This window comes from Rousettus aegyptiacus, unplaced genomic scaffold, assembly GCF_014176215.1.
Source record: "Rousettus aegyptiacus isolate mRouAeg1 unplaced genomic scaffold, mRouAeg1.p scaffold_m13_p_18, whole genome shotgun sequence".
Classification (NCBI taxonomy): domain Eukaryota; kingdom Metazoa; phylum Chordata; class Mammalia; order Chiroptera; family Pteropodidae; genus Rousettus; species Rousettus aegyptiacus.
Window position 1 is genome coordinate 7,077,569 of NW_023416293.1, and position 25,422 is coordinate 7,102,990.

Genomic DNA, 25,422 nt, shown 5'->3' on the forward strand with positions numbered 1-25,422 from the left:
GCCATGAAATAAATTACAGGACTGTGTGATTGGGAAGCAAATGAGGTCCACATTCAACGGAATTGGGGGGTGAAACTGATGGGGGTTTTGTGGGTGAAGGCTGGAGACAGAACTTTGCACAGGACATAAATGCGTGAAGGCTAGTAACACTGAGACCAAATCGTCTGTTTTTGTTTTAAAGAGAATTTCCACTTCCCCCTCAACTTTTTTTTTTTTTTTTTTAGAATGGATCTTTTTAGCTTTCCGACAATGATTGATATCGATTGCTTATGTTAGAACATAACCCATTTGATTGGAAAGAGTACCTTATTAGCTTCCATTGAAACAAAATAAAAGTCAATATAATATAAATTTCCAGATCAGGTTAATGAAATTGAACTTTTCTTGAAATTCCAGGAAAGAAATCTAGACTATTCTCCAAAGTTATGGGCCAGAATTCTACTGTTATTTAAAATCCAAGATGATACTAATAATCTGATAATAATCCACGTTATTAGAAAGGATGCTGGAAAGGAAACAGAAAACATTTATCCCTGCTTCTTTGTATCAACATGTATTCTTGTCAGAAGTACTATGAATATATATATAGTTGCTACACCACACAAAATTAGAAAACTCTAGAGAAAAGTAAAACAATGAAGATGAGTAGACTAAATTCTATATATAGGTAGGCTAAAAAAAGAGAAGATTAAGAAAATAAAGTTTGATATTAGCTCATGTTTGCAGTGCCCTAAATGTTTTAGAGTTTTGCAATATAGTCTTAGAAAAAAAAAAATCTGTTGATTATATTTCGAGACCGAATTGGATCCTTTTTAGACAAGTATAAGAAATCTACATTTGTATAAACTTATAAGAATCAGTATTCATTATTAATGAATTGCTGTTTTTTGATATTCAAATAAATTCAAAAGAATTTTAGATGACTTCATGTCATAGCTCCACATTAGATTGTTAAAGTTAAGATTCTTTCAGGAATGTATCATTTAATTTTTTTAGGTCTGATCTAATGGAGGACAAACATAAATTTCTTTAAAAAATATTCTGTAGGAACTGTCAGAAAATGAAAAACACTGTACTTGCAAAAACTCTTATAATTTGAAGGTCACATATATGTCATTATCTTGTAATTCCTGCCTGCATAGCTTTATTTCTAATGTAAGCACTTCATTTCTTAAAGCCAATGCAAATATTTTTAGAAAATGGCATTGTGCAATCATTAAATATTTTACTGGGAATGTTGTTATTCTTATTTATTTTTTGCAAATTAATCCTTTTTACTTAAAAATCCCATCCATGAAGGCAGTCATCAATGATAAGTGATCAAATAAAGTAACATATGGAGGTGAAAGAGACATAGATATAACCATATCTGAAAGATATACATTTGATTTTACTAAAAATTCTCAGTACCAAGTATTCCAAAAACCTGAAATATACATATATATTTTAATTTCAGTTTTTTCCCCTCCTTTTAAGTCAGAAAACCTGTAATTATACTGGGGTTGGGAATGAGTTAAGGTGGGAGGAAAGTATTGCTGTTGAGGGTGATTGGTTGGTGTTTATTAGAGCTTATTCAACATTCACTTTTTCACCAAACTGCTTGGACACCTACTGTATTTTTGCCCACTACCGCTCATCTCCTGCTTTGCCGTGATGATTGTTTGACTTGTGGTTTCCAGTGCACCATTAGGGAAAACCTGAGAGGCTGCCGTTAAACAGGAAGTGTTACTCTCTGATAACAAGAAAAAAGTTGTGAACTGGCTGTAAAAGGACATCTGTGTGTTTGACCGTGGGTAGGATTTAGATTCCAAGCCTTAGCGGTGTCTTACCTGGGGAGGGGAACCCATTGTTGCTGACCGGGAGCCTTGAGAAAAGCCCTGTTCTCACCAGCTCTGCAGCTGACCAGCTGTGTGACCTAAGGGAATAGCTGAGTTCTCGTTTCTCTTTTCTCTTTTTTTTTTTTTCAATTCTAGAAGGAGGGATGTGATTTTAATTCCTAAGCATCTTTCTATTTTCCAAAGTCTTTTTCATCTCTGGGAATAATTTTTAAAATTTCGACTTAAATAGAGACTAAATTAAAGTTGGAACCTTCAGAATAAATGTTGAAAAATATGCATATATTATCCTCTGAGTGAACCAAAGATACAATGAATACTTCACAATCATTTTGTATTATGCTTTCCTTTAAAAAAAAAAATCAAGTGTACAGGGAATGTTCCATTTGCATGTGTTTAAATGTTTATTTTTGATGACGAAGAAGAGACATATTTTGTCTATCAAATGAATAATTTGTGGAAATATGAAATAAGTCATGTTATTTTTTCATGAGATATCAACAAGATATGAGATATCAACAAAGATAAATAAATCTGTGCAAATAATATGAAAAGATGGAAGAAAGATCTGTTGAATCTTTATAGCTTCTCATATTGGCATGAAATTATTCATATTTATCACAGGACATTTATATACAGAAAGAAACAGTTTGGGGAACATCTCAAAATAAATACATATCAAATTTGAGTTTTATAAACAAGTTTCAGTGGTGAATGAGTGAATAGATACTTAATTCCATATTTATTTGAGTAGATAATGTCGAAATAATTTTTGTTTATGGGAAAATCACTAGTGTGCAGGTCATAATATAAGAACTTATCCACGCTCTTAGTTTATTCTTTTTCTTTTGTGTTCTTATTAATCTAAGAAAATCAATCTTCCTCACCCTCAAAGTCCTTCCCATACATGGCTATGTGATACCGTTGAATTAAACCAAGTGATATATTTTTACCAAGTTCAAGCAACAGGTTTATTAGGCAGATTTTATATGTGTGTGTGTGCGCACGTATGCACTATATATATATAAATGATGAGCATACATGCTTTCAGTTTTTCTTTGTAATTAATCTGAGAGCCACAGCACTTTACACACTGCTACTTTATTATGTAGCAGATCCTAATTAAAAAGAGATAGTTGAATGCACTAAATGAAGGGTTGTGTTTGGTTCACAATTTCTCTTTTTACAGAAGTGAGGTTTTGGACAATGTGCATGGTATTTAAAATCATGTCTATGATGCTAAACAATTTCCCACTCAGCAACATGAGGACATATCGTTTCTTGAATTTATAATGTTATAAGAATGTCCACTTATGGTTTAAGAGTGTATTATATATCTAGAAACTCCTTTTGTGCTCCCCAACTGATTTTTAAGTACCTAATGAAATAAATAAACTCTGAACAAATAACTTAGAGATTCAGGCTTCATATATAAAATATTATTTTTCTGTTAGAGTAAAAAATGTTTTCTAAACCCTAAAAATCTTATATTGTTGCCTCAATATTTTTGCCTCAATGTATAATTATTGAGAGTTAATTAGTCCTATCACTTGTTTTCCCCCAAATTATGTTATTTTTAGTTGGTCATTTTTCTTCTTTACAAGAAAGGGAACCATTTTTTTTGATTTCCAACCTGTTTGCTGTTTACCAGTTTCTTGTAAATCTCTGACTTTAGAAATCGAGGAAAAGAATCTTTGGCCATGAGACAGTAGATTAACTTCTGAGCCTCATCAAAACATTTGAGAGTTGGTTCTGCGATATTCTTTGAGATGAGGTCTCTGGTGCTGAAGTCAATGTTAATCTGCGGAAATAAATTTGCATATCATTAGACTAGTTTAACCAAAGAGTACACAGTTTATACAGATGGTAGATTCACATATTATTTGAATTTTCTCTCTAAACACAAAGATAAACTGATGCAAAACAGCAGAAAGGTCGTGCATCATTTTCCGATGCATGACAGGCTCGATGTGTTTTTCCTAGTATGATAGGATTGGCATGGGCAAAGAACATAGGTAGAGCCTTACTTTGAGATTATAAAAAATAGCCAAGTGAAAAAGCAAACATAATATTTTGATTTTAAATTTTTTCCCTCCCTTCCTTCCTTCCTTCCTGCCTTCCTGCCTTCCTGCCTTCCTGCCTTCCTTCCTTCCTGCCTTCCTTCCTTTTTCTAGTACTTTGGCCTTAATATCTAAAATGTATTTTCCAAGGAGCAGAACAACAACTAGAATTTACTAGGACAGCTTCCACCAACCCATTCTCCATACCTTTCTGTGCTGTTTCCCGCAATATTGCTTTTCATTCTAATTTGTGTGTGTGTGTGTGTGTGTGTGTGTGTGTGTGTGTGTGTTTGCTTGCCAAATGGACCAAATAGCACCCCTCTACACAGACCCCATGCCTCCCGTGGATGGTACATACATATGTGTGCATGTTTGTGTGTGTGTGTGTGTGTGTGTACCCTGCCTCCTACCACCGCCACACATAAGGCTCCCCGGCAAGGTCTAATAGAGATCTATCCTGCTGAAACACCACCCACCCGCCAGTATGTAAAACTCCCCGAACCTTCTTGTGGAGAGACTTGTCCACCTCCACGCACATTTCAGGATATATTCAGAGAAGCAGAAAATTTCAAATCCAAGTTGTTTAACTTAAACTGAAAATATTCATGAAGCACAAAAGAGACTGGAATCTTAAAAGCTTACCAAGGCAGGTGCTGTATCTGTCTTATTCATCATTCTATTTGTCTGCACTTAGCAGACTAACGTGTGATCAGCAATCGATGAATATTTATTGACTCAAATTAAAATGTTTCTTGGCAAAATGGGGGAGATTGTAAAAATGCCAGAAGTTTGGGGTCTGGTAAAAAAAAATACTATAAATGACAATTTATGTTTATTGAATCGAAGTTAAAAGATAGACAGACAGACCTGCCGTCAAATCTCCCCTCAAGTGCCTACTTGCTATTTGTATGAGTGAAGCGGATTCTGTGATTTCCTTTAATCTTTGTTTCCATGGTATAAAAGAGAATAGAAATAGCATCTCTCTGAAAGAGTTTTAAGGACTAAACGAGATAAGTAATATCAAACTATTTTAAGACAATTAGTTTAGGAAGAAGAAAAATAAATAAGAAGAATCATTGAAAGACCATTATTTGCTTATGGATATTTTCTTTCTTAGGTCCTGCATCTACGTTCCAGATTGAATGGCCTGGCTCTCACGATGCCCTCAACATCTGGAATTAATTTCTACTTCTTTGTACAGGAAGATGGCGCATGGTCGTGAAAAGAAGGGGATGATTTTCAAACCTGTGATCTGCCACAGAGCACCTGGGTGACCTGAGGTGAGTGACTAATATTTTCGAGGTCTGCTTTCTCATCTTTAAGGAGGTAGTTCTCGACTGAGTTGTTGTAAGAGTTAAAGTGAGATGATCGCACACTCATTGATTCTACAAATATTTGAGTGTTCGTTATGTGCCAAATGCTTTCCATATTTGGGGAAAGACAATCAACAACTAAATAAATTATTCTAGATTTGAACTTGATGAATGAGAAAAAGCCAGTCCTCTAAGAATCTGGGGGAAAACATTTCAGGCAGAAAAACAAAACAAAACAAACAAAACAAAACAAACATAAATGTAGAGTTCCTGATTTTGGAAAGAATGTGTTATGTTCTGAACTGCCACTCTGCCTGGATAGGTGGAGTGTGTTGTGCGAGGAAGAAAGTCCTCGGGGTGAGGTTGGGGCAGGAGATGCAGCCAGATGGAGCTTCCGTGCTGTGCAAGGAGTTCCTGTTCTTCTGCTGGAAGCAACAGAGCCACCCTGGGGGCTTTGAGCAGGGAGGGGGCGTGATCACAGTTAGGACCCTGGTATGGTGCCCGCCTCACGAGTGAGTCGGTGCACAGGGGCTGCTATCGCGATCTTACAGTGGTTTTTAAAACTCTAGGGTCATCTGTTTTGTAAATCTGCTCTGTGTCGTGGGGATATGAGAGGAAATATCTCCTGTTTTCCTCCTTTAACAATGCTGTTCATTCTTTAACGGCATCATCTGCAATTTGTTTAACTTTATAGTCCCCATAATGGTAACTATAGCAACTCAGCTCATTGAGGCATTCTTTCCTAGGGTGAGCTTTCCCAGGGCACAGTGTTGCCTGATTATTATTTTAATCAGAATTGAACACACGCAATAACTCCACATTCCCTGTTTAAAAACCCCAAAGCCCTTGTTCCGGCATTCATGGTCTTGACAATGTGGTCTCGACTTACACATTTCTGTCTTCTGTGCCTGCCCTCAATTTCCACCAGGCTAGATGATTCCTCTCAAATTCCTTGTTTTTCCCCATCTATGACCATTTTTGCATACCACCCCAGTCTAGTGAAAGTCACTCCTTTTTACCTAAGTCATTCACAATCTTTTATGTCTTTAAGGGCACATTCAAATATCATCTACCTCGTAGAGTTTACTTGTGGATTATTTTTTCTTTTCTGACCTCTTAAAGGACTTTGTGTTACATTGACAATATTTGCATTTTGGTCATTTCTCACTATACCTTGCACAGTGTAAAGACTCAATAAATATATGTCATATAAAGACAGTGAAAAAAAATGTTTCTATATTTGTTAAAAATCATGTTTAAATTTTGATGAGAACTATTCCATTTCAACCTGACTCTGATGACGAATATTACTTACTGAAATATATGAAGCTTGCACTTCTGACTTATTCCTCTCATTTTTCTGATTTACCTGTTTTCCTACCAAGGAACCGCCAACATTAGCTATTGACAGCCAAGTGACAAGTGAAGACACTGTTCCTAGGAGATAATCAGTGGCCTTATGAAGATGTGATTTGGCAAGTCAGCTTAATGTCAGTGAGAAAACATCATACCCACATATTTTTGTAAATGCCATTATTTTTCTCCAAGTTGTTGAAGCTTGAAATGTAGGGATTATCTCCGATACCTCTTCTTTCTCTGACCTCTTATCATATAAATATATATATATACTATATTATACATATGTTTTTTCCTCTTGTTTTTTATTTTGTAATTTCTCAATGATCTTTTTCATTCTTACTTTTATCAGTCCGGTTTAGTCTTTTGTACCCTAATGTCATTCTTAAACCGTGGAATTTACCTCTTACCCAATATTTCTTCTTACAATGTCTTTCCCTCTGACACCATAGATATCATTATTATATAAATTTGACCGAAATATCACTTTCATCATATAAGTGTTCAGCCGAAAACCCATTTTTTTATATAATATAAAATTTAAACTTCTTAGCTTGGCATTTGACCTTCCTCATCTCTGACCTTCAATGTTTTGTCACAAAACTGTCTCCTCCTTGTCCTTAGTGACAATCATGAAACTGGGCTACTGTCACTTATTTCCCAGGACAAATCTTGCACCTAAAGCCTTCGTTTATGTGGTTTAATCTAAAATCCTTTCTTCCACCATTTTATTCTCTAAAGATGACTTACCCTCATGTCTTATGATTTAGCTTAAGTCAGATATCCTCCCAGAAGAATCAAGGATGACTACTGATGATCTATCCAGAATAAATAGAAGAATGTCATTACCTTTAATTGAGATGGAGAGACTCAGGTAGAAGAAAGTTTTGAGTAGGAAATTAGGACTCATATTTGAGTTTGTTAACTTTGAAAGAGCTTTTAAAGCCATGGGACCGGAAGAGATCCCGTGAGAGAAAGGGAAGCAGAAACAAAAGCAGACCACCTCTGTCATTTTAGTGTGTGTTGGGTTATGAGTCAGAACAGCAAAAGAAATTGTTGAAGAGCTGTCATTAGGAGAGGAGGACATCAGGCATTGGAAGCCACCTGAAAACAGTATTTCACCTACGAAAGAGTGATCGATTTTGTTAAATGCTCCTGAGAAGTCAATCTGAGTGAGCTTTGAGAATAGGTGACCCAAAGTGCCTGTCTTTTCTTCTTGACACCCCTGAAATTTCTATATCATGAAAAAAAAAGATGAAAACATTAAGCCTAATACATATTTTGACACGTAAATTCCTTTAATAGGATCACTGCTGGGAGCATGTCTGCAAACTGCATTCCTCACTTTGCACTCATCTCAAATTCGATTTACACAGAAGATACATAAACACATTTCTATCCCCCCCCCCAAAATAAGACAGAGGAGATGTCGAGCTTGGGGTATGCTGAAGGAAGAGTTCTATTTGGAGCTGACCCTCTGGGGAGGCAGACTCTCCACCAGCATGATCTTGAGAAACTCCTGAGCTACGAGAGTTATACAGAAGCTTAGACTTTGCTGACCACCTCAAACTGGTTAGTCCAGAGCATGGGCTAACTGAACGCTTTATCAGTTAATGAAACAAACAGAGTTATATTAATATTATTTACTGATATAGTCACTTGCATTTTGTGTGCATGGATGCTCTTTAGTTTCAAGGATTCTCAGAAATACCATATTTTAATTGCTTATTTTTCAAAAGTTCACGAGTTATCTTAGATATCTGTGATGACTGCACTGCCAGGCTCAGAAAACAAAACGTGGGATTGTGAGTCTCACGAAATGGCATCCGAGATGCCATCATGACTGTTTAGAGGCTCTTACATCCTCTCAGTTCTGAAAAGGCCTTGACACAGCTGACATTGACAACAACCCGATGCATTACAGTGACCGCCTCCTGAATGATGGTTGTGGTAGTTGTTTCAACACAACTTTATGCTACAGATCCAGGATATTCTAATACTCACATGATTTTGTTAAATGCAAATTATACATGCCATATTCCACTTTTCTATGGCAGCCATTTTTCATTCTTTTTGGCTCTTAACACGTCATTTTTGCAGGAAGAACACATTTTAAAGTGTCCCCTGTGGCTTTCCTGTGACCCTAAACTGTGCTTTATATATCTTTTACATAATTTGAATGAAAACTTTCCAATTGTGTTCTCACATTCAAATTAGATAGCCTTTCCTCATTTAGAATCGATAGTGTAGCAGGAGACTGTCATTATGCAAAGGGCATGTGCATGCATATGTAAAACACCCCGCTAAAATGGAGCAGGCAGCCTCTCAGCCCTCAATCACATCAGAGCTTAAAAACGACTGTTGGAATTAAAGCCACCTGTAATCACGTTTTCGATGACGTAATTCTATTTAATCACCACCAACACCTCTAGTCTTACTTCAGTTTTTGGCATCATTCAAGGCAAATGGATATCCTGAAACATATTCTCAAGGGTGACTATTAAAATTGAGAATTGGCAACTAGAAGGAAACCATCCATGCACTGAACCATATCCGTTTGCTGTTACTGGTTTTCGAGATGGAAATAAATGACACAAGTTGGGAGGTAGTACTAACATTAAATTGGGCAAGAGAAATAAAATAAATTATAATGTATACAGTAATAACATGTAAAACAGTAATGTATAAGGACTGCTAAAAAAAAAAAAAAACACGTGCATAAGCAAAAGCTATCTGAAGTCTCTGAACGGAAGTGGATGGACTGGGTTCCTTCACCAACCCAACGTGCTAATCCTAGATTCATTTAAGTGCCATAGGGACATGTGGACATTTGAAAAACACCCAAGTATTTTGTTTTTGAGTTGAAATGTAGCATTTGATTTTTTCTCAGAGGGCCAAAATGATACTGCAAATTATTAGAAGAAATATTTCTACCGCTTTTTTTTTTTACCCCTTCCAAATGCCATATTTGAATCTGGGCTTCATAGTTAAGAAGTTATGCAAAATAGAGAGACTATGAGAAATAAAGTTTTGATAGATAGACTCTGTGTGATGAGATAACTTTATACTTTTGCCTTTAGTGTGAATATCAAGGTTCCCAGGTTGCGTCAGGAACATTTAAAATACGTAGAAGATCTAGACAAAGGAATGTGAAGGCTAACGGCATGGCTGTAGATCCCTCCTCATGATCTGTGTATCTTAGTGACTGCAGAGCTCATCATTTTCTCTCTAAGGCTCAGTTCGCTTTTCACCTGTGCCGAGTGCGTGGCTGAGATGCCTTCCTGAGACAGTGAGCACGGAGAGCCAATGAGACAGATGTTGCTTATAGTTTCTTTGGCTCTTAACTTTTCTCCCCTCCGTCCCTTTTCTTCTTTTTCTTTCCTCTCTCTCTTTCTCCCCATCCCCCCACCCCTTTTAAAGATACATGTATTTTAAGATGAAATAAATACGACGCAGAAATCGTTGGGATCGTGGACGTACTGTCACTTCAGTGTGTACTGGGAGACACATAGCACGAGGCTGCTTCGTCACTGGACTCGCTTTCCAGGCCCTGGCTGGTCCTTTGCTTCACTCTCCTTTCCTTTCCTTTCCTCTCCTTCCCTCCCCCTAACTTGTCTCGTTCCCTCTATACTCAAATTTCTAGTCAAAATTTAGTCATGATTTTCAGCCGCATTTTCTGATTCCCTAGACTTGAATTTTTCTGCTATGTGCTATCATATCACCTGTATTTCCCAATGACAACACTCGTGAAAGCTTAATGCAGTGATTCTTTAACCGGCATCTTCCCACTCACATGGTTCACTTTCAAAGACTGTCTTTTTTTCTCAGCTGCTCTAGCATGGTACACTTATCAAGTCTTTAAAGGTTCCTTATCTTCAAATGTTCCTAGAAGTTAGTTAATGGTTGTTTTCAAGTTCGTTCAGTAGTACTTAGAGTGACTTGTTTGAGGAAAGAAAGGGATTAATTTTTTTTTTTTTTAAGGTGAGGCAACCCGTGGTTGACTTCACAGATTGCAAGGAACTTGTCAGCTTACAATCCCTTATTTTTTAAATTTTTTATGCCTACAGAACCTGGTCTTCCTAGGTGGTCTCCCATCCAAGTAATAACCAGGCTCGACCCTGCTTAGCTTCCGAGATCAGACGGGATTGGTCTTATTCAGGGTGGCATGGCTGTAGATGAGATTAAAATCTCTTAAAAACTGTTCTGCACTTAAAAACTACTCTAGACACATGGTCTCACTCATCATTCTAATCTGTCAGGTGTGGTTGTTAAATGCTTTTTTTAAGATGAAGTTTTAGATGAGGAAACTGAGCCTCAGAGAGAATAAATAGCTTACACAAGATTACGAGATTTGAACTGAGGTCTCAGCAGCTCCCTGCTTTACACCACACAAACCCTGTACTGGTGGAGAAGCCAGAGTGCAGATAACACTGTAAGGGAAAAGGGCATAAAGTCTAGTTGCAATTATCATCTTATGGAAGCCTGAAAGTTCGATTTTTATGTGCATAAAACTTAGAATGTAAAACTGAGAACCATTAAGTAATGTCAGTTTATAGAGAAGGATCATTTAGTAAGTTTAGTACAAATTGTAAATTGTCTAATTACATCAATTAAAATTAAGCCATGCTAGCAGTTTTATAGATGACGAAATAAAGACACAAAAAGTTGAAAAGAAAGTGAAGGGGATTTACTAGACATCTGAATTACATAACTTTTCCATTGTTCTTTAGGATTTTCTACCAAGAAAACTGGTTATAATTTTAATTCTATATAAGAGTCAGTTATGCAACTCTTAATTAATATAAAAATGGAGAATATATGTATATGAATCTCAATCTCCTATTAATTTTCTACTTAGGAAATTTAAAAAATGATATATTTTTTTATTTTTCCAACCTCCCTCTCAAGGTATCACTTTGTCTCATTAAATCTACTTACTAGATAAATCTAGAATATTCTGACGCTTTCTTGTGTCTACTGCTGCCTGTTCGAACTCACCCTCACGCTGTATCAAAACACTTACAATTTCTGGACAACAACAGGAAGCTTTGTACCTCTGTGCTATATTGCTGTGCTCTCAGTCTGAAATGTTCTTTTTTCATTTGCTCTTTTGAAATATATTACTTATTTTTCATGAAATACCTCTTCAAGTATGAGCCATTCTACAAATTCATCCCTTTCTCTCCAGATAGAGTTAATCATTCTTTCCTTCTGTGCTAGTAACAAACTTTAATTTTTAAAAAAATTATATTGTGTGTATTTGACTGGTTTTACCATCTCTCCTTCCTCTTACTATCTCTCTTTTCAATCTCCTCTTCCTCTATAACTTCATTGTGTGGACAGCCACTCTAAGAATCTGTTTAATAACTCAACATACTAACAATTAATTGTATTATATTTAACCTTTAACTAGCAGCTTGTAGAGAACTACCTTGAAGACTACAATTGATGTATAAGAGGCAAATGCCCATTAGTAATTTAAATTGGAAATAATAAATAGCAAATAATAGGGAAGACAATGACTATTTTTAATACTTATTTCTTTATTTTCAGTGAATTTCATCATAGCCATAATTTTAATTATATTTTATCTTGTCAAAATTATTAGATGCATAAATTATAAAAAGCTATAAAAGTTTATATCCTAAAATAACAACTACACTATTTAAATTATTACTATATAAATCTATTTTGGAAAATTGAGAAAACAAACGAAACTATTGTCAAAATTGATAATCTATATATTATAAATTTGAATTCAGCTATAATTAAAAGATTACATTTCTCTTTAGAAGATTTTTCATACATAATGTTTGAAAATGTTAACTTAGAACAATCACAATTAGATGGATTCATAAAGAAGGGGGAAAATCTGGCTTTCAAACCAATATCACAATTAATAGAATATCTTTAGAGTTGATTTCAAAGTCTTTTTAGGTAATGACACATTAATCAACTTGATAAATCTTAAATACTATCTTTAAAATTTTTAGCATTATTTGTTTATTTTCAGAGGGTAACTGGGAAGTGAATGTCGAAATAGATCCACATGAGTTAAAGTTTTCTTTTTTCCTTTTTTTTCGCCTACGAATTCCAGGCAATGGTTCAGTGGTTCGTATTTCTGGAATGTCATACTAGGTCGACATCTGCTGCAGTAATTAATGTCCATCAAAAATTTGAACTATCGATAAGGCAGATTTTATGTCCTAGATTTTCTGAAAGTGTGCATTTCATCTATTCTTTTCTTTGCCCCATAAATATAACAACCCTTCTCATATCATGAATCCTAATTTTAGATCAGAAAATACGGTAGTTGTCTGTCACTTCTGAGGGTATCAGTTTTGCGCCTCTGTAAGAAAGATAACTTGTACTAGTAGTTTACGTTTGGTACTAGTAGTTTAAGTAACTTCCTCTTTGCTACTTATGCATTAAAATTCTTTGCTTCTATTTAAGTCCAGTCAAAGCAGTTTTAAAATAGAAATTGTTTAAACTTTTACAGTTAAACATTAAAGAGGTATGTGGAGACAATCATGGTTTTAGTTCTGGAAATCAAATCTAATATAAATGAAATGTTACACACATATGATACTTTTTTAAGGCAGTTATTCTGGGTTTCTATCTATGTCTTTTTTTCTATTTTTCTGATCTTAGAAACAGCACAGGTGGTTCTTGATTCCTTGAGACAATGCCTCACACCTCTGGGTCATTTTTACCATAAAAAATATAAAAGTGAGCAAACTCTTATTTTGGAAAGAAAGACATTACATGCCATAGTGTGAATCTCCAAATTATTAAAAATAAAGAATTTGTGTTTTTGGTTGTAAGTGCCCCCCCACACACACACACAAGCTAGCACAAAATTAAAAAAAAATCATTCAAGAATCCCACATTGACTTCCATGGCTTAGAAAAGGAGAAACAAAAATTCACTTGAAATCCAAGAACACATCTTAAGTAAGGTTAACTTTAGAGCCATTTAATTTGAGATAGGAGATACAATTTCTCAAAAGCCTGCATCCTGTACTAAGAAAACAGAAATAGTATTGAACTATATTTGCTGAATTAGTGAAACACAGAGGATCGTCTTCAGGGATTTTTTCTGAAGTTGATGAACATTTTCTACTTGAATACATAGCAACAATTTGATTTCTCTTTAGATAGATTTAGTGTCTTTTAATTGGAAGCAGATTTGCTGAGAGAGGAATATTCATTATCCTGGAATATTTTACTCACCTCTTTAGGGGCATCAGCTTCAATGAATTCAGAATAAATCATCTTGGCTTTGGAAGCAATTTTTTCTGCATTTTCTGTTTTCTTGAAGTCTTCACAGGCAAGCCAGAACTCAACATTTTCTTCACTGAACTCCGATTTTAGAAATGTTCTAAAAGCATCCAGACCAGCTATAAAATATATGAGACAAATTTTGTACATCATGTAGCTCAGTAATATGACCAAATAAGTACATTGTATGGTGTGAGCATTTCCTGAGTATTCAGCGGTGAATATTTATCATCCTTCAACAGTTATATGTTTTAGTTTTTAACTTTAGAAACCTTATTTAGATCGATGATCATAAACATTAAATATTATATCTATATTTCCAGAAGTAGCTCCATTAACAGTGAAAACCTGTGCTTTTCCTTTCTAGATCTAAAAATGAGTTATATTTAGGGAAAAGTCTTAATGGCCATTGCTTCCTAGAAAACCCTATGGACTTTGCTTTTTAGACCCATTGCACTAAGTTAATGGTGTTACTAATTTAAAATAAGAATATCTTTTTCTATAAGTTGTTGAGAAAACACAATTTGATGTAAACAGGTTAGATTGTGCTAGCTTGGGCTTATTAAAGGAAAGGAGGAAGGACTGGTATTTATCAGTGTTGTGTGAATATATCAGCCATCCTAATCTCTATACTGAGAAAGTAGCTGGCAAGATATTTGGTCTGTATGCTTCTCCCCTTTATGTATTGATAGGCAACTTTAATTCAATAAGGCAAATAAATACGCTTTTCCCGGGTTACCTGTTCTAGCTTAGCTTATGCATGGTGTTTTCCTGCCTTCGGGTAGTCCCCTGAGCATGCATTACTCCAGAAACTTTAGACTAGGGGCTGTAAATGGGCCTATCTACCTCTAGGCTTGTTGACTTTGCCTTGACTAGCGTATGCATTTTTGTTATGTTTAATAACAACAGTTTAGAGCTTGCAGTCTGAGATTCTCATAGGTCCCACTTCTCTCCATTATCTTACTTTCAGCCAAATTTGCACAATTATTATTTCTTTCTCTCATAAATATTTGAGTTTGTGACTACCTGTTTAGACCCTTCTTTTCTCTACTTTTCTTATCAAAACAGGCCCTGACGTATTCTTTGGTATACCTAGAGCTCATTCGAGAAGGTAATTCTTGCTAAATCTTTTAGGACTGAGTATGGTTGAGAGTGTGCCAAGTAAGATACATGAGGAAGTTCATTTTTAGATTTGCATTGTTGACAGGGCACAGCCAGAACTGTAAATTCATGTTACCCTTTCACAGTTTGCAACCTTCGGACAGCAGTGTATCTGTTTATAAGTGAGACTGTCTCTCTTGGGGAGGAAAACGTGCATCAGCACTCTATCTTCTCAGAGGGATTTCTCTTCTAAAACGTTGGTGATTTTCTTCTCCGCTTCCCAGGAGGGCCCCTTTGCGCTTGCTCAGTGCAGCTCTTCCCTGACTTCACACTCAGAGAGTTGATCCTTTGCATCCCCAAGTAGGGGGGGTATGAGTTTATGAGAATTAGGGGAAAGGAAAATTAACTAGAGAAAAATAAAGTTCAAGAGAAAGGTTTATGGAAAAGGAGCTTAAGTCAGTTGTTTGTAGATGGGAAGCACAGATTTAGTCAGAGAAAATAGAAAATGATCATGGAACAAGACTGAAGTGTCTAAAAACACTAGATTAAAATAAATTTAGTGGTGTTTTCTTTCTTTCTTTTTTTAAAAATATGGTTGAAATAGCAAATCACTGCAAACGATTATTGGGTACTGACTGAAATTCTCTGTAGCAATATTGGAGCGTTAGATGTCATTAATATGTGAGCACTATAAAAAATTCAACTGGCTGCATGATTCTTGAATTTAAAAATACATCCAAGAAGTTTCTGTGACATAAATTTAGGTTGTGAGAATCCTTTCAGTAACACTCAATTAAAACTTTCTATGAGTTTGTTCCAAACAATGATGAATTTGAGGGTTCTAAGCAGAATTCATGATAAAATATATTTTATAGAGAGAATAAAGTATACTTTAATAATGTTAAAAGAATATTGTAGATTCATTAAGGCCTATGAAACTTTCTCCCCATGAGGATTGTCTAAATACAGATGGGAAGATAGAGACCAAAAACAATTATGATTTTTTTCCCATCCTGAGATTTCAATGAAGGATTTACCTGAACTAACCATTATCATCTTAGAACACAATGGAACAGAAGAAATAACTAAAACTGGAGCTAGTAAACTCTGTCTTGGACATGATATTTTATTGAGCTACTCTTCTATACATATAATTTGAATGTTCAAAAGATGGCAATTGACTTTGGAATAATATGCTAAATACAATTAAAATCCTAACAGCAGAGAGCACTTTCTGCTGTATGAAATGGCTATTGGTTAGATCCAGTGAGGCTCACCAAAGAAAAAGTCAGCAGTAGTTGGTGAAATCTACTCTAATGCCGTGCCCAGTGCATGCGAGGCACATCCTCCAGTCAACAAAACAATCAGATAATTCCGTGAGTCACTGAATTGTCAAGAGCATTAAAAAGCTCTTTCTCTGGAGTTATAAAATGTAGGAACTAAACAGCTGTTCAGATTAATCTACGACTTTTCCACACTATGTGGGCGTGAAATATAAACCCCCAGGAGATGTGCAGATGGAAGCATCTGTCTTCATCTTAAAGCCTTCGGTGCCTCTGTCTGATGGTGCTGTCATGGAGAAGTCAGTCCCCTGTGCTGGCAGAGAGACTTTCTGCTCTTAGCTAACCTGACCTGTCCCACTGGCGACTTAAGGGGAAAAAAACGCCACTCCAAACTTATAAAAATGCAATCCCATGTTCTTGATGTCTTTCGTATATCTCCTTAGTTGGATTTTAGGAGTAATGCAAATTATTTTATGTCTGTGCTTTAGGAATTAGTTATTTAAGAGTCATAAAATCAGAGTATAATTTTATCTAATCCAATAAAGCTTTATATATGCATGAACAATTAATTCAGCTTCATCATGTTTTAAACTGTTTTTATATTCTTGTATTTACTTATGGATTCAAAATAGGAATGCCATTTGATTAGTATAAACAGACGACATTGAGCATTTTCTATATATGTCTCTATAGGGTCATTTTCCCCCATATGAGGTAGAACTGCTGAGAAGCAGGATTATTTCTCACAGAAACAGAACTTCTAGACACCTTTATAAATGACTATTTCGTATTGAATTCTGCGATATTTTATTTATAATTGGCCAAAATTACCTTATTGAGTCATTATAGCAAATGTAAATACATATCGACACATGTCAACACATATCAATATACATATTAATATACATACATTTAAATATGGTTTTGTGTTTAATAAAAATGAAAATAACTCACTTGAAATAAATACCTAAAATTTTTATTTTGGCCTATAGAGCATGAAAAACAAATGATTTATTTAAATTTTCAACTTTTCAGCAGTTTGTATGTTTCTTTCAACTTGGAAAAATGTAGTTATTTATATGCATCAAATGATAATGAGTCTAAGGAAATGACACATTTCTCACTTGCTATTTGAAATTTTCTTTCTGTTTTAGTGGTTAGATTCATATAATCTTATTTTTGGCCTAACCTAATTCCATTTAGACTTTGGGTTTGTATGAATTTGTGCGACTATGGAGGATCTTAGATTGATTAAATATTGATCGAAGCCATACTATGTATCTATAACTATCAGGATTTAGCAATTCATGTTTAAGTATTGTATTTGCAAACCTATTAATTGGTTCTTACCTTGGCTGGTTAAAAGCGAGTCCATGTTCTCAGACCGCGCCACCGCTTCTGTTGTTGGTGACCTGTAGAAACAACATCTACCCTTGACAATAGCATTGTGATCTTTTTCTTCTGTAACTTATAGTCATATGCAAGTTATGTGTATTCGCTGAATCACGTCATTTAAATGAGCTTTGCAACATTAATCAAACTGCAAAAGGTTAACAAGAATTATATGTTTTCCCGCAGTGGGCAGCAAGGCAACACAAAGTAGGATATAATTTGACATCAGCAAATTATTTTTTAATGTAGCTAACAGTGTTAATAACACTTGCAAATTCTTGGGTTCTGGTAAAGGCGTGAGAGAGAGATCGCTCACAATTCTATGGAGCTTAGTGAATTTCTTCTCAACTATATCATCATAGCAATAGTGATGAATGAACTATTTTCTAAATTTCCACAATACGAAATTATCTGTTTCATAATTATGCATCTTAGAGTTTTTATTAAGGATTTCTAACATGTTTGAAATGTTTGAAAAAGTTTTTTTTTTAAATGTATTTTGAGACATACTTATCTCACTCTGAGGCAGCCTTTATTTTTCCTTAGACTGCTATCCTTCCAGATTTATTTAAATCTAGGAATCTGTCAGGATGAGGTAATATCTTTTCCAAAGCAGTCAAAAAATTTATAGACTTAAGTCTTCTGAAGAAGGTATAATTTGGGGGATGCGATGCAGAAATAACAAATCAAGTTTAAAATATAAACTTTTGCAATGCAAATATATCTTTTAATAAACAAAAATCCTGATGAAATAAGCCTTATCCATGGAAAGTACCTACCGCCCTGAAAGAACTAGCTTAGGTAATGTAGCCATGATGTGCAAATGACTCCATTGTGGAAAGGGATGTTCTAAGTGAAGGTCTCTATTAAAATGATTGATAATAAAAAGGAATCTCCTATCTAGTTATTCTGACAAAATTTTATATTTGCATATCGAGGTGACTAATCTTAAATGTGCCAGTGTGAAGCATCTCTACGCTTTTATGTTCTGTTACTTCCTGTAATTTGCCATAGTTTTTATTATTTGTATTAATATTGATCGTGATCTCTTCTGCTGTGACTATTGTAGTTATATTTTCAGATAATAATGGCTTTCTGCATAGAGGATACACTCAGTGGTGCTGTGTGACAGAAGATTCATTTCCTATCTCAAACTTTCTTCCCCAGTGGTGGGGTCTCCCTTGTGTGACTTGATCTTGGGGACACAAGATTCCTGTGAAAACATTTTAAAATGGTGGCTTTGTATTCAAATGAACATTTGAATCAATGTGGGTTGTTCAGTTTCCATCTTTTATAAATGGAGAATGAGACCCAACTATAGCTTTAATTTTGCATTAAAGGGCTTTGTGCACTGTATACCCTGTCGCTCTAATAAGCATATGTTATAAATCCTATGACTCAAATATCAGGAATCGTAAGAATTCTACAGGTAGTGCTAAAATTGTCATATAGTCATTTAAAATGCATATGTTTAAACGTGTCATCTCTATTTGCAGATTGAAATTTGGTGGCTTGAAGGCTATTCAAGTTAAAAGCTTCTGTAGGATATATATTCATGAATAGGGCAGAGGGATGTTTTCAGCCCAAACCTGGCCACACAGCACCCCGATTTTGAATGAGGAAAAATCATCAAAGAAAATGAGAAATAGTGTCTAGGCAACAGCATTCAAGGATAAACACGCACTCTGCCGTCGGCATGTAAGCCGTCTGATGCCAGAGGTAGTGTTATTTTCCAGCACCGAGAGCAGTGTGCCTGGTCCAAGAAATATTGATTGAATGTATAAACAAATAATGAGTGAATGGCCAATCCCTAAATAGTGGCAGGTATTAAAGCCGTCGATGAAAGTGGAGCGGTGGCTAGATGATGGTGATAAGGCTACTGGAACGTCTGGATGCATTTTATTAGTTTCCGAGGCTCTTCTGGGTGAGGGGACAGGATCAGCAGTCTGAGAGCATCACTGGGAAGCGGCAGACCAGAGACCTCCCGCTCAACCGTAAGGTATGTGAAATTGGAAGAGACGGGCAGTAGCCTTCTGGACGGCATCAAAGCAGGTTGCGTGCCTTTTGGGAGAGCCAGGTTTTTGCTTAAGCCAAAAGCAAAAGGAATACATGGTGAAGAATGCATTGGATAGAAAGGAGTCTTTTGGAATGGAAGTGTTTCATATAAATGGTAGCTATTCTTATTCTCTTCATTAATGCAGGAAAACAATAAAAGCAGAAGAAAGCAATGTCTGGGAGATGATATAGAACACAAGGACAAAAGAAAAATTCTAATATTTTGAATTAGGAATATACACTAACATTTCATAGATAGTCTACTGATGTACGGTGATGTATGTATTGATTATACATAATAGAACGAGTGATACTAGGATATCCTGGTGTATGTAAGGTCCACCAAATGCTGACATCATTCTAAAGGGAAGAACCGCCCTCCAACTCTGAAGCAATACCCCTGCCGGTGTGTGATGATGCCTGGAATGCCCTTAGATCATCCTTTTCTAACTGGTTTCAAGCTTGACCTGACAGCTTTGATTGTGACTACCTGATGTTGAAAAGGTTGGTAGTAATGAGTGTTTACTTTTTAGAAGTTAGGAAAAATGCAACGATTTTAAGGAATAATCTTAATTTGATGTTTAAATTTGGGGTTGATTGTATATTTACAAGTTGGTGGAAGAACAAATTATTTCAACATATGACTAAAGTAAAAGACAATATTTATAATAGCACTAAAATGTACAAACATATAATGAGTGTTTACAATTCATACTGCATTGTGCTAAGCATGTCATATATTTTAACTTCATTTAATCTTGAAAACAATAGAGATCTATTTAAATCTCATATTACCCATTAGTCAAGACGCTCAGAGATGCTGTAACTGATGCAATATCTCACGTATATTAATGGGCAATTAAAGTTTAAACAGTCATATCTGTTTGCAACCCAAGTTGTTTTTTGTTTTTTTTTGTTTTTTTTTAAGATTCTTTCTAGAATGAATGAGTCAAAACACATACGTTTGTACTTTGTTCATGCTTTGGAACATACACTATAAATACTTTGAGAATGCTTTTCTGTAATAGAGTTTTATTACACTTTACACAAATATTTCCTCTAAATAATAGTTAAATTATGGTGGTTGGCTGCTCAGTAGAAAGTTTTCAGAAGAAAGAGATTCTTAAATCATGTACATTATCAAATGAAAATGGGACATTTCTTATGTTAGATGTGAGTGAGCAATATGTTTTATGCAACTATTTAAATGTTAAGAAAGAAGTCCATTGAATTAAAATTAGAGAAAAAAGAGGGTGGATGATTTAAAGATGTACTGACTTGATTGAATTTCGCATGACGTGTGTTACTTTAAAAAGAGGACAATATGCGACTGCCATTTCCCTCTCTTTTCCTCTTTTATTTAGGTTTTAGTTGTAACTTTAACAGAGCTTTTGTCTGGGTCTTCTCATTGTGTCTTTCCTGTGTAATTACAATGCATAATCAGAGTAACTTTGTGTGTGTGTGTGTATGATTTGCCATGAAAATTCACTGTCTATCTGGAGCCAAAATCGACTTAGTATTTCATGGGGTTTTGGCTGTTTCCTTCATTAAGCAAGTGCCATCAAGGCCAGCAGTCCCCATATTTTGTGTCCGAAGAAGAGCCAGGCCAGATGGGAACTGCGTGAAAGCTACCAGTTATCTTGCTAATTGTGCCAGCTAGAACCAGTTGTATTGCATTAAAAAATGTGGAATCCAACAACTTATCTGTTCACACTCAATTAGCGGTGTGCTGGAGAATGGGAAATTCAAGCAAGGAGTCCATGTGCTCGGGGAAGTGACAGCTGCTTCCTTACTTGGCATTTAATATCCATTTTCAAATTTCTAAACAAACATTGCAATAATGAATACTTTCGCAAGGTTCATAAATATAAGTAAGCATCTCATGTCTCACGTTTAATAATTGTGAAGAGCTTCACATAAAGAGCTCAGTGGTATTTTTCCCACTTTACAACCTTTCTTTATCTTAGCAAGTATATAGAAATAAACAGCAAATGTAAGCCATGAGTAGTTGACGCATTTTAGAAATGAAGAAGAAATCAATAGAGAAAGGAGAAAAAAATAAATCAGGAAGAAAGACAACAATTAGCATATTTATCATAAACGAAGGAAACAAAATATCTAGACTAATGAAGACTCAAGTATTTCATTTGTACATCTTCTGAGATAAAAAGAGCTTTAAACAGCAACTCACTTCACTGGCATTTTTCGTTCCACTGTCTGACTGTCACAGATGATGCCGAATTTCTCTTTCTGACTGATCTTCAAGCTGAAGGTAATGTGACAGCAGGAACATTACAATTAGTATGCAAATACCTGTCCCCTGGGTTACAAATTGGCATTCTTTAAATCATGCTCCTCTCAGCTTTTTCCACTGGTCAAAACACTTAAACTTCTAAGTAACAAATAACCCTTTGAATAAATGTGATATTTCTCATAATCTGTGGCATAACTGAAATAAATTCCATTTGAAAGTTTGGTTTCTAAAGTTCATGTACATCTGTTTACAAGACAACTATTGGTCACATGAGGTTAAATCAACTCGGAAAAAATATATATAAAATTCAGTGTTTACCTTTAGGTCTTTCATCTGTCAAAGGTCAGTTTGTTTTTCTTTGTTCTTTGCATTTTGGAAAGTCTGAGAAAGACTACTTTTAACACACTTATCTTAAGCAACTATATGTTTAAGTATTTTTACAATTTTGGTCATGTGTGAAATGTGCTGGCACAGGGCATTATACTTTTTAGAAATTTATAAACTTATTACAGCTTAATAATGAATATTTCTCTATTTTAACCATGAATCTCATGGCATTTTTTGCCAATATTTCCTTATGAAATGCTGATGTTTAAGGTAATAATACTTGGATGTATTTAATGAAATACAGGCCATATCTTGGTATTTTTATTTGTATCTAAAGTTTTGTACATATAATCCTGTGCTTCAGCAAGCTTTTATCTTACTATAACAGAGTTCATTGGAAGTAAAATACTACGAGGATATATTTATGACCCTCAATGTAAATTAAACACTCCTGAAAGATTGATGATTTTCCCGATGGAAGAAAGGAGTCGGGAGACAGCAGAAAATCTGCTTCTCCCTGACCTTGCATCGAAGCTTCCTCATTTAGTTGATCTATAGAAATGCCAGAGGGTGCCTAGTACGCAAGTGGCCCTGGGCTAATGAGACTGATGGAAGTCGATGAGATGACCTAAAAAGCCAGTGTATCATTAAGAACGGATATCATCAATTAGCGCAATTCATTTTGTTAATTCAAGCACCATTAAGTAATGTTCTTATGATATGCAAAAACTGAATCATTAAATATATTTAGACTTTGTTTTGCTGAGGGAGCACAATGAAGTACTAACTTTATAATATTTGCTTGAACTTTTTGGAAAAATAAACCGTCAAAATGTAAAGACCCTCTGGATAAAAACCATGCCAAATATATAAGAAATATGAGCCAGGAGTAGGCTTATTTTACATTAAAACTTTGAAACAGAAACTGAAATTTCTATTTTGAGTTCAAGGTAGTTCCCAATATGCTCTTTCTCATACATCCTTCCATGACATGCAATTTTTATTTATTAAAAGTGCACTTCCTATTCCTTACATGTTTCTCTTTCGTTTTCAGGAAAACCTAAGAATTGGATTTTATTTATGAAAACAGAGGTTCACAATAAATGAGCAGGTGAGTACTCAAACTGTCTTTTAAGGCTGAATGATTATTGTTTTCAATGCATCTTGACAAAAGATTACCACGTATAGGTATTATTGAGACATCTGAATAGTACCAGCTCAGTCCCAGGGGATTCAGGATCCATCATCAGAGCTCATGCCTATTGTGATAGGCTAACTTATGGCCCCAACAATGTCCATGTCTTAATGTCTTCAACTTGTGAATATGTTGCCCAACACAGCAATGGTTTTTTGATTATCTGGATGGGCCCAGTAAATCACATGGTCCTTACCAGAAGGGGCAGGAGGGTCAAAGTCAGTAATCAGATGTGTGAGGACAGAAGCAACCAGCCTTGACAACACTGTGATTTTAGCCCAGTGAGACTGATTTTGGACTTCTGACCTCCTGCCTCTAAGATAAAAAATTGCTTTGTTCTAAACCACCAAGTTTGTGGTAGTTTGTCACTGCAGCAGTAGAAAACTAAGACATCTGAGGAACTCCACTTTTTGAATGCCTGCTTAGGAGAAGGTAGGGGTAGCATGAAAAAGGCATACATTTCGAGACCAATGTTATGAGTTCCTATGTAATGTGGACCCTTTCTGCTGAACAGTTAGCCTTGACCTCGTTGGGTCTCTTTGCTACTGAAATGGAGATAGTACCTCTCTCATAGATTATTGTGTGAGACTAAAGAAATATTTAAGTCAAAGCATCTTACACAGTGCTATTTATAGATGTTTGTTTTCACTTCCTTTCCCCTAAAATTTGACATTCACAGAACCATAGTTAAGATGTATTGTGGGACTCTTGTGGACCATGCTGCCATCATGTAATCAATGAGGATTTCTTATAAGGCTCTGAGATTTATCCTACAAATTTTTCGAGTGTTTATATTGTGTCAGAACTCTTGATAGATGATATAAGAATACAACACTTTAATCAGACAGTATGAAATCGTTAATTTTGGAAAATTAACGTGGCGAGGTTGTGTGTGGAATGAACTGAAAGAATGTGAGAATAAAGGCAGGCAGAAGAATTAGAAGTATAGTGTAGTGGTCCAAACACGAGATGAGAAGAGTTTGGACAAGGGTAATAGCAGAGAGATGGAAACACAGGCATTGGTGGCGAGGAGCCTGTGTAGAAGGGACAGGATAGAGAGGGTCAAATGGCAGGATTGTTACCTTACAGCCTGAAGAATGGTGTTCCTACTAGTGATCATGGTAGTAACAAAAGAAAGACAGGTTTAGGAAATTTAATAGGTAAAAGAAAGTTTAGAGATGCATAGCAATATTTACTAAGTCGTTTGATTAACTTTCCTGTCACACAGAGGTCACAGCATTTTGACAGCCTACTCAGAAACAGCATGGAGCTATTAAATCCATATCAAGCCTGTATATTAATTAGCCTAAGAAGACCACTGCTGGCTGCTCTTATTACTTAAATAGGTGGCAAATGTATAAGAATTTAATTCTGATTTGCATAATTTAAGTGAAAGTATACCATTTTATCTTGGTGCAAGATCTAGATGATGTTCATATTTTTTTTAAAAAAATATGTTGAATTGCTTATATGACATCCCAGTGAGGATGTCATAAAGGATTTGGGGGGGGGGAGGAGAAACAATAATAGTAAAAATAATCGATACTTAAAATATATCAGAAACGTCCTGAGCATTATCTTCCTGGTCATGACTCTATGAGAGGGAGAATGTTTTTATGCCCATTTTACATATGAAGAAACTAAGACTTAGAGAAGTTAAATAATTTGTTTAAGGTCGCAAAGCAGGGAAGGGATAGGAATGGGGTAAGGATGGATAGTGGGACTTGGAATTGGAGTAGAAGTAAGAGTTAAACCTGTGAACTTTAGTTGAACAGGGAATAGCACAGAAAAATAGAGCAAAAATTAGAACCAAAGTCGTAACTATTTACTTGTTCAAGAAATACCTAAACACATTAGTAACTTTGGTATATCGACATTGTCTGCATGCACTGGGGAAGAAGACAACACAAGAAGTCAGAGGAAGACTGCAGGTTTAGCATCATGTGGAATTCCCTTCAGGGACACTGTCCA

General features: G+C 35.4%; 1 protein-coding gene and 1 pseudogene across 1 annotated transcript; both read right to left on the reverse strand.

Annotated features, from left to right (window-relative positions):
* Positions 1–2,952: 2,952 nt before the first annotated feature.
* RGS21 (regulator of G protein signaling 21) lies at positions 2,953–24,571 on the reverse strand. Its single transcript, XM_016122665.2, has 5 exons — positions 24,534–24,571; positions 21,867–21,941; positions 17,579–17,640; positions 13,797–13,963; positions 2,953–3,636 (listed from the first exon to the last, which is right to left on the reverse strand). Exons 1-5 carry the CDS (start codon positions 24,569–24,571, stop codon positions 3,433–3,435), a joined length of 546 nt encoding a protein of 181 aa, XP_015978151.2. The 3' UTR covers positions 2,953–3,432.
* Positions 10,623–10,741, reverse strand: LOC118613441 (annotated as a pseudogene).
* Positions 24,572–25,422: the final 851 nt, after the last annotated feature.